Raw genomic sequence first — 10,000 nt, forward strand, 5'->3', positions numbered from 1 at the left:
AGGGCATTGAAGATGAAACGTGGCTGGGTCTTTCAGCATGACAATGATCCCAAACACACCGCCCGGGCAACGAAGGAGTGGCTTCGTAAGAAGCAAAACAAGGTCCTGGAGTGTTCTAGCCAGGCTCCAGATCTCAACCCCATAGAAAATCTTTGGAGGGAGTTGAAAGTCTGTTTTGCCCAGCAACAGCCCCAAAATATCACTGCTCTAGAGGAGATCTGCATGGAGGAATGGGCCAAAATACCAGCAACAGTGTGTGAAAACCTTGTGAAGACTTACAGAAAACATTTGACCTCTGTCATTGCCAACAAAGGGTATATAACAAAGTATTGAGATAAACTTTTGTTATTGACCAAATACTTATTTTCCACCATAATTTGCAAATAAATTCATAAAAAATCCTACAATGTGATTTTCAGGATTTTTTTTCTCATTTTGTCTGTCATAGTTGAAGTGTACCTATGATGAAAATTACAGGCCTCTCTCATCTTTTTAAGTGGGAGAACTTGCACAATTGGTGGCTGACTAAATACTTTTTTGCCCCACTGTATAGCAGCCTGTAGCCTAATTTCATCTGTCAAACAGGTAGACCTACCTCTTATTTCTTAAATAGGAAGAAATGGGCTCCAACACAAAGCCCTCTTGTTGTTAGTAACATCTAATTAAAATGAAGACGGTGAAATGAATTATACCTACTTTCAGCACCATGAGCTGTACATTTCCGATTGATTGTGCTGTTGCTGCTGCTTCAAGTTTCAGCACCACAATGTAAGTTACTCGAATCTGGCTTATTGTGAGGTCAATAACTGGAATAATGGCGCCGGAGGAGATGACTGCTGTTTTACGGTCCCCTAACCAATTGTGCTGTTGTGTGTTTTTTTGCATTATTTATAACTTATTTTGTACATAATGTTTCTGCCACCGTCTCTTATTACCGAAAAGAGCTTCTAAATATCAGTTTGCATACCGCCCCAACAGATCCACAGATGATGCAATCTCTATTGCACTCCGCACTGCCCTTTCCCACCTGGACAAAAGGAACACCTATGTGAGAATGCTATTCATTGACTAAAGCTCAGCCTTGAACACCATAGTGCCCTCAAAGTTCGTCACTAAGCTAAGGACCCTGGGACTAAACACCTCCCTCGGCAACTGGATCCTGGACTTCCTGACGGGCTGCCCCAGGTGGTAAGGGTAGGTAACAACACATCCGCCACGCTGATCCTCAACACAGGGGCCCCTCAGGGGTGCATGCTCAGTTCCCTCCTGTAATCCCTGTTCACTCATGACTGCATTGCAAGGCACGACTCCAACAAAGCCTAGTCCCCCTCAGGAGACTGAAAAGATTTGGCATGGGTCCTCAGATCCTCAAAAGGTTCTACAGCTGCACCATCGAGAGCATCCTGACTGGTTGCATCACTGCCTGGTATGGCAACTGCTCGGCCTCCGACCGCAAGTCACTACAGAGGGTAGTGTGTACGGCCCAGTACATCACTGGGGCCAAGCTTCCTGCCATCCAGGACCTCTATACCAGGCGGTGTCAGAGGAAGGCCCTAAAAATTGTCAAAGACTCCAGCCACCCTAGTCATAGACTGTTCTGTCTGCTACCGCACGGTACCAGAGTGCCAAGTCTAGGTACAAAAGACTTCTTAACAGCTTCTACCCCCAAGCCATAAGACTCCTGAACAGCTAATCAAATGGCTACCCAGACTATTTGCCCTTGGGTCCGTCGCCCCCCCCCCCCCTTTACACTGCTGCTACTCTCTGTTTATTAACTAACTTTAACTCTACCTACATGTACATATTACCTCAATGAACTCAACTAACCGGTGCCCCCACACATTGACTCTGTACCCGGTACCCCCTGTATATAGCCTCGCTGTTGTTATTTTACTGCTGCTCTTTAATTATTTGTTACTGTTATTTTTATCTATTTTATCTATTTTTTTACTTAACTTATTTTTTCTTAAAACTAAGCATTTCACTGTAAGGTCTACACCTGTTGTATTCAGTGCATGTCACAAATACAATTTGATTATGATTTTGATAACTGATAAATACATCAATGGCAACAAACATTGTTTTTTAAAATAAAATCAATTATAGCTATTAAAGTTGTCAAACTTAACAGAACATAGGCTATAGGCTAGTCCATGCGCAAGATAGTGCATTTTTTTGGACTAGGCCTAATCTAAAATTATTTTAGGAAGAAACAATTTGACCCTCCTCCTGAACTGCCATCGTAGCCTTACACAGCACAGCCATTTGTTAAGCAGCACACAAAAATGTGTTTGAAGGAGCAGAGCAGGCTGGAGCTCAGGGTTGGAATATCCATTGCAGCGTGTAATCAGCCTAGTTTTATTTACACCATCCCAACAGCTATCTTAGAAATATAACTTTTCTATGTGCTTCGATGGATTGGATGCGCATTGGTGTCTGGCTGTAGGCCAGTTGTCTAGTGATATTGCCAACAATCATCGGGTGATCCAGTAAAGAAAGCAAATATTCAAAGAATATAGTAAAGCTAAATAAATGGTCTACTACTTCTGGCAAAGGATGGCACGGAGAACAGCAGTACCCACTCGCACCTGAAAAACAAAGCAATGGGCACTCAAAAAGCTGACTGACAAAAGCAACAATGATAAATCAACAGATAAATCTAATGCATTGGAATAAAGGCTATTTTTATCAAGGACACATGGCAAACAAATGGCGAAAAAATTGGAAGTACAAAGGAAAATCTATGAGTAAAGGAGCTCAGTTTAGGCTGAAATTCAGCACGATGTCACTCCCTGACCTGAGATATCTTTGTTTTCTTTATATTTTGGTTAGGTCAGGGTGTGACTAGGGTAGGTACATTCGTTTTGTATTGTCTAGGGGTTTTTGTGTGTCTAGGGTTTTTGTAGGTCTAGGTGATTTGTATGTCTATGGTGGCCTGATATGGTTCCCAATCAGAGGCAGCTGTTTATCGTTGTCTCTGATTGGTATGGTAACTAGTCTGGCCCTAATTCAGGTAAAAAATACTGTATATCTTGATTAGATAAGTATTCAACCCCCTAAGTCATTACATGTTAGAATCACCTTTGGCATTGATTACAACTGTGAGTCTTTCCGGGTAGGTCTCTAAGAGCTTTCACTTTTTTCTTAAAATTCAAGCTTTGTCAATTTGGTTGTTGATCATTGCTAGACAACCATTTTCAGGTCTTGCCATAGATTTTCAAGCAGATTTAAGTCAAAACTGTAACTTGGCCGCTCAGGAACATTCCCTGTCTTCTTGGTAAGCAACTCCAGTGTAGATTTGGCCTTGTGTTTTTGGTTATTGTCTGGTGAAAAGCAGACTGAACCAGGTTTTCCTTTTGCCTGTGCTTAGCTCCATTCCGTTTCTTTTTTATCCTGAAAAACTCCCCAGTCCTTAACTATTACAAGCACACCCATAACATGATGCAGCCACCATTATGCTTGAAAATATGGAGAGTGGTACTCAGTAATGTGTTGTATTGGATTTGCCCCAACCATAAAACTTTGTATTCAAGACAAAAAGTTAATTGCTATTCTGTACAAGCTTTCTTCCTTTCACTCTGCCAATTAGGTTCATATTGTGGAGTAACTACAATGTTGTTGATCACAGCCATTAAACTCTGTAACTGGCATCATGGTGAAATCCTGAGCAGTTTCCTTCCTCTCCGGCAACTAAGTTAGGAAGAACGCATGAATCTTTAAAGTGACTGGGTGTATTGATGCACCATCCAACGTGTAATTAATAACTTCACCATGCTCAAAGGGATATTCAATGTCTGCTTTTTTATGTTTTACCCATCTACCAATAGGTGCCTTTCTTTGTGAGGCATGGGAAAACCTCCCTGGTCTTTGTGGTTGAATCTGTGTTTGAAATTCACTTCTAGACTGAGGGACCTTACAGATAATTGTATGTGTAGGGTACAGAGATGAGGTGGTCGTTCAAAAAATCATGTTATTAAACACTATTGTTGCACACAAGAGTGAGTCCATGTAACTTATGTGACTTGTTAAGCAAATGTTTACTCCTGAACTTAGTTAGGCTTGCCATAACAAAGGGGTTGAAAACTTATTGACTCAAGACATTTCAGCTTTACATTTTTTATTAATTTATTTTAAAAAATCGAAAAATATAATTCCACTTTGACATTATGGGTTATTGTGTATAGGCTAGTGACAAAAAAATCAATTTAAAAAAAATCAGGCTGTACCACAACAAAATGTGGAAAAAGTCAAGGTGTGTGAATACTTTTTTAAGGCCCTGTAGCAAATAAGCCATTACATTTTTAGTTAACCAAATTCGACACTCATTGATCTCCATTCAAAAACTCCTTGCTTGGTGAGCGAAAAAAATTAAAACGCCACCTGCTGGAGAAGACAGATTTTGGGCCCAGTTATCCCCACTGAAGTATAAGCTAATACGAACTGGAGACTGCATCCAAGATGTTCGACCATTGTTTTTAAGGTAATAATTATATATATTTTTTTGGGGGGGGGGGACTTTTGTGTTTTTATTGACATGGTATCAAACAGCTGATCTATTTGCCCTTCTTGGCTTTGATCTTCCTCAGGTAGAATTCCAGCTCCTTGCCCTCCAACACGTAGCCATCCACCCTGCCGCACTGGCCGGGTGGATGAACTGTTCTTCCAGGAGAGGGCTGATCTTGCAGTTCTTCTTACACTCGTCAAACTTCTTCTGGATCTTCTTTGACCTCTTCTTGTTAATCACCTCTTCCTCCTCGAGAGTCAGCTTGGCTCCCTTCTTGCGTCCCAGAGGAGTGGCGAAGTGGGCCTCATACCACTGCCTGTAAGGCAGGCTGTCGACGAGAACGATGCAGTGCTTCACCAAGGTCTTGGTTCTCACCAACTCGTTATTGGAGGCATGGAACACCACATCAATGATCCTGGTCTTACGAGTGCTGCACTCAGAGCCCCATGAGAAGTTACCCACATCGACCCTCAGAGCACGGTACTTCTTGGTGCCACCGCGGGTCCTCACCGTGTGAATACGGCGAGGTCCGATCTTGGTGTTTGCAGGGGGACGACCCAGTTCATACTTCCTCTTCTTGTGGTAGGGTTTGCGTTTGCCGCCGGTCTTGCGGCGTTTATGCCAGTTGTCCCTAGAGATACCCATTCTCAGGCGCCGGATAGAAAGAGCTGTTTTTAAGCCCACAATTTGTCTTGTCGGTTATATTTTTGTCACCAAACAAATTCAACTCTGTTGATTGTCTAAGTGGGAATAAAATGTAATACATATTGTAGGCTACACATGGGTTATTGTAGGGGATTTCTAAACTGACCATTTTAGAGGCTTAATCTGAGCAAGTACCCCAGACACCAATCGTCGGGTCAATACCAAATGCATTTGACCGTTTGGCATATTGCTTGGCATATTGTTTACCCAGTAACTTATGTGAATTTATGTACATGTAGTCTAATCCTTTTCATATTGTTTACCCAGTAACTTAGGTAAACTGAATGATGCATATGTATAGTCTAATCATTTTCTGTATAGTGAGTGTTTTGTGCTTCATGTGATTGAATCAAATTCTGTTATTTCAAATCAAATCACATTTTATTTGTCACATGTTTTGTGTAGACTAACGGTGAAATGGTTACTTACAGGTCCTTCTCAACATGCTTACTGACAAAAGCAACATAAAGGCGCCCATAGGCTCTCCCGGGAAGAGCATGTGATCATATGATCATTAATAAAGAGTCCTACAGAAATAAACAGACTGTGAGAGCACCTGTTTTTTTCTGTAGCCAGATATTGCACAGGCACATGCGGGAATAATACTGTATCTTGCTGCTCTGGACACTGACCACACATCATTGAATTGAAAAGTATTAGCTTGTTGTTCACAGGAGTTTTTCTGCAACTTATTTGGTAAGCTTGCCTCCCTGTTTGTGTCATTAGGGGAGGAAATGAGTGATTATACACTGTTGAATGGAGAATGGTAGGAAATTGAACGTAAACACAGTCCATCTCTTTCTTGTTCTTCTGCAGCCTGATTGATCCATCCCTCTGTCACGGCCCAAATGACCTCCTGGCAGTCTGTCTTTGGTCAGATGAAAGGCCAGTGGGAGGCACTACACGTTCCCTGCTTTCCAGTTAACATTTCCTGTTTGTCAAGGTGCGCCATGGCCTCCTGCATCATCTCCTGGAAACCTACAGCTTGTTTAGTAAGTCACCTCTCTGTCCAGGCAACTATGATCGGTTTTCTATAACAGCTTTTCATCTCCTCTTTTATCATTCTCTCCTCTGCAGGCAAGAGGTTTGAGTCTGAAGGTATTGGCTCATCGGACTCTTCAGGTAATAGAATTTATAATTTTCTACCTGTTTCTATCTGTATAGCAAAGTCTCTCTAGACAGAAAACCCTGAGTTAAGTCTTCCTCTCCTTTTCCTGTAAAGACCCCATGTCAGAGGATGCCCAGAGTGGTCTGACGGGTTGTGTGAGGTTCCTGCAGCACCGTGCTCCCCTCCTGACCAGCCCTGTTTCTGCAGCAAGCTCTCAACAAGCCCCACCACACTCCCGCTTACGCCTGGGCACAAGGCATGATGGGAATTGGAGGAAAAGGGGTGTATGTGATGAGGTGGCTAAAAGATTAACAAGATACTCAACCGGAGAACAGGTACAGTAGCTTATCTTTATGCTGTTTGTGTAAGTGATTTTTACCGCAATGTTATTACAGGCCATATTGACCTGTGATATGTCTTAGCTACCTCAGAGGTTGTTATATTGTTTATTGCCCTAGTTGTGACGATATTAGAGATTATTGTGGTCTCTAATCACAGTGAGCTGGTTTCCATCTTCCCCTCTGAGTCCAGGGGCTGGGGATATGGCAGTAGGGACTGGACAGGGGACCGTCCACCTCATCCAAAAAGACAAGACAGGTACATTTCTGGCCTCTGTCAATAAAAACAATATGTTACTGACCTGACAAACTAGGAAAGGACTTACTACTGACTATATGTAAGTTTCAAATTGCACATTACCTTGGCCGTTAACAGGAAGTGAGGTCACTGGTGAGCAGCTGTGATCGCATCTCTGGATGCATCTTCCTTAGGTAAGGGCTTATGGGAACTACTTCATTTGATGGACGGATTGAGTTGTGGGACGTTGAGTGGCTGCAGGTGAAAGAATGTTTGGGATAAGACTTCTAAAAAAAAGACTCTCCCAGGCCAATACACAATGCCATATACAATAGCTTTAGAAATATGGGATTACGTAATTCAGATCCTGCAGACACATGCAAAATGGTCAACTCTCTCATCTTTCTACAGACAACCCTTATTGATGGCCACTCAAACAAAATAACAGGAAGTGACGTTAGTGCAGACGGGAAGCACCTTGCAACTTTGTCCCTTGACTTAAGCCTTAAAGTGAGTCTCACATTAAGACAATGCCAGTCGCTCTGATTACTACGTCACCCATTAGTTTGAACTGTTAATGTTATCTATGTAATGCTCCACATGTGTGGTCATCTCCAAAGGCCAGTCTGGTCACAGCCCTGTTGAGCCCTAGACCTCTGAACTGTGTGACCTTTGAACCCGAAGGTCATCTTGTGGGGTGTTGGGATGGAGCTGTGCATCTGTGGAGTACTGGCTGAAGGGTGAAGTTACGGAGTCGAATGAAGGACATATTGGGAGCAGAGATGTGTGTCACACTGTTAACTTCTTTTGCCCTCGTTTTTTAACGCAACCTTCCTTTCCTAATTCTAATTCCTCCTTCCTTCCTCCCTCCCAGACTCTCTCTGGTCATCAGAGGTCAATACGCAATCTGTCCTTCTTTCCCTCCTCCTCTCTGCTGTGCACTGGCTGTCTGGAGAGGTGAGGCTGTGGTCAGTTCCAGCCTCTTATCTGCATGGGCTGCTACCAGGCTCACAGCAGATCTACAGAGGTGCTCACTTTCCTGCGAGGTGCTCACTTTCCTGCTGGAAGGGACCAAACTCCTGAGTGCTGGCTCGGACCACACGGTGAGAGATGCTTTACACACACACACACATATATATTTTGAAATGTACACTTTATACTTCTCCCTCAACTTCCTCCACAGGTCCAATTATGGTCAGGTGGTCTGAGCCGCTCGGTGAATGTGTTTGGAGAACCCAAGATATGCCGTTACACTCATCTTTCAGAAGTTCGTCAATGTCCATTTCTGTCACTCGGATGTTCAAAAATCACTTCTTTATTGTAGTTGTTTGCTTTGACAGGAGTCCATTGTTCAGAAGGGAAAGAAGATGTCAACCACGGAGCCCGCTTCTCTGTGTGGCTGTCACTGGGTGTTATGCAGCAGTGGGTTACCATGGTGATGGGTTGAAACCCTTGAGTCTTAAATCAGGTATATGGTTTTAAAAGTTTGCCAACAACTCTGTAAGCCAATTAACTAAATTAATTAAATACATCACTGAACACAACATCAGTGATTAAGAACTAATGAAACCACCCCAACCCTATTGTGCAGATTAGAGGACGTGGGCTAGCGAGGATCTGTGGGTGTCCATCCTCTACCTGATTTGGCTGGCTGCAGAGGAGCCCAAGCTACTGGTATCTCGTGGCAGGGATCAACGGCTAAGGGTGTGGAGGATACAGGAGGGAGAGGCAAGCATGGTGCTGCTGGGACGTTTTAGGGTGCAACAAGGCCCCATCCTGGCACTGGCAAAAAACTATTCTTATCTGGCCTCCGCCTCAGGTCAGACTAGTTGAAGATCAACAACTAAAACCCTCATTAAACACAAATTTAATCAATAGTTAACCCATGAACCACATATTCCCCTTGGAATCTCCACACACCACCAACAGGACACATAATAACAGTGCAGTTAATAAATCATTCATTTAACAACTTGTTTACAGATGATTCACAAGATGTATCAAAATGTGTATGAGTATGTGAGTGTCATTGTACTGCAGTGTAGCTACCTCCCTCCACAGTCACTGCAGTTATCCAGCCACCTTTTCCCCCACTAGACTCATCCATTTCTAGCTCAATGTCACAACATGATTACGGCAGGTCAGTATTTGGGCGCATGGCATATTAGGGAAGGCAAATTTAATTTTTTGGCTGTGAGATGCAGTGCCTTAGACCGCTGCGCCACTCGGGAGCCCTAAATGTAGGCTTTTTATGCGTTAATAACCACAGCAACCTGCATTGCTCTGCACTCTCCCCTACACGTAGCCATATATTTTCACTAAATAGAGAATGCGTTTTACGATCTGAATTCTTTATTCAATAGATATGATTACCCTAAATGTACTAATTTAAGGGCTGTTGCACTCTCTTATTTACGGTAATATTTACTTACGTCACGTGTGCATTTGCGCACGCATCTCCCACTTGAAACATTGTTGCAGTTTATTAACATCTACGGATTCTTTATTGAACATTAGCATTGAAATACTAGACTATTTACTTCACACTGAGAATACAAATCTGTAATTTGGATTGGACAAGATGGCAAGCTGCAATTTTCAGGCGCAGTTGGTATCCATTATGGAGGTTTTGGCTAAAGCAGCTGTAGCAGAAATAAACAAACGTGTTGATGATAGCTGTGCAGTTATACGTTTGGAAATTACCCAAAGCCAGCGAGATATTGATGGACTGAAAAGGAAGTGTCAAATGATGGAGGGCGAGCTGAAGAAGACGCGAGGACGAGTCAGGAGAAAAGGTAGTAGATTTTTGTATATACTTTTACTACGGTGATATGTGAATGATTCTTAAACGTTAAGTTAAATCCGTTACACATTAGCTAGTGTAAATCATAGTAGGCAATTTTTCAACTAACCTGTTTTTGGCGATAGTTTCTCTGTTCTCGATTCGGGGAGAAAATGGTATCATATAAATGTCCGTATCCAGTTGCAGGTCGTTCAACAAAAAACAGAATATTCAGAAAAATATTAAATGCAAGTTTTGTATCGAGGTAGAAATTCCTTTTGCATGTGTGTAGATCTCTGTTTTGCACTGTTTCAGTGCGACCAAA

The 10,000-nt window shown here is 42.6% G+C and overlaps 2 protein-coding genes across 2 annotated transcripts in view; one reads left to right on the forward strand and one right to left on the reverse strand.

The window, feature by feature from the left end:
• Window positions 1-4,512: 4,512 nt before the first annotated feature.
• On the reverse strand, window positions 4,513-5,190 carry LOC111979321 (small ribosomal subunit protein eS8). The gene has a single exon (XM_024009788.2). The coding sequence runs from the start codon at window positions 5,147-5,149 to the stop codon at window positions 4,583-4,585; it is 567 nt and encodes a 188-aa protein (XP_023865556.1). The 5' UTR covers window positions 5,150-5,190; the 3' UTR covers window positions 4,513-4,582.
• A 4,145-nt stretch (window positions 5,191-9,335) lies between these two features.
• The window catches only part of LOC111979580 (uncharacterized), a 102,574-nt gene continuing 101,909 nt past the window's right edge, over window positions 9,336-10,000 (forward strand). The window contains exon 1 of the mRNA XM_070449100.1: window positions 9,336-9,688. The gene's annotated coding sequence lies outside the window, so the exon portion shown is untranslated. The remainder of the gene's footprint in view (window positions 9,689-10,000) is intronic.

This window comes from Salvelinus sp. IW2-2015, linkage group LG19 (assembly GCF_002910315.2).
Source record: "Salvelinus sp. IW2-2015 linkage group LG19, ASM291031v2, whole genome shotgun sequence".
NCBI lineage: Eukaryota > Metazoa > Chordata > Actinopteri > Salmoniformes > Salmonidae > Salvelinus > Salvelinus sp. IW2-2015.

Coding starts and splice junctions, on each gene's coding strand:
- LOC111979321 (XM_024009788.2), bottom strand. CDS start 5,149: ATGGGTATCTCTAGGGACAACTGGCATAAACGCCGCAAGACCGGCGGC.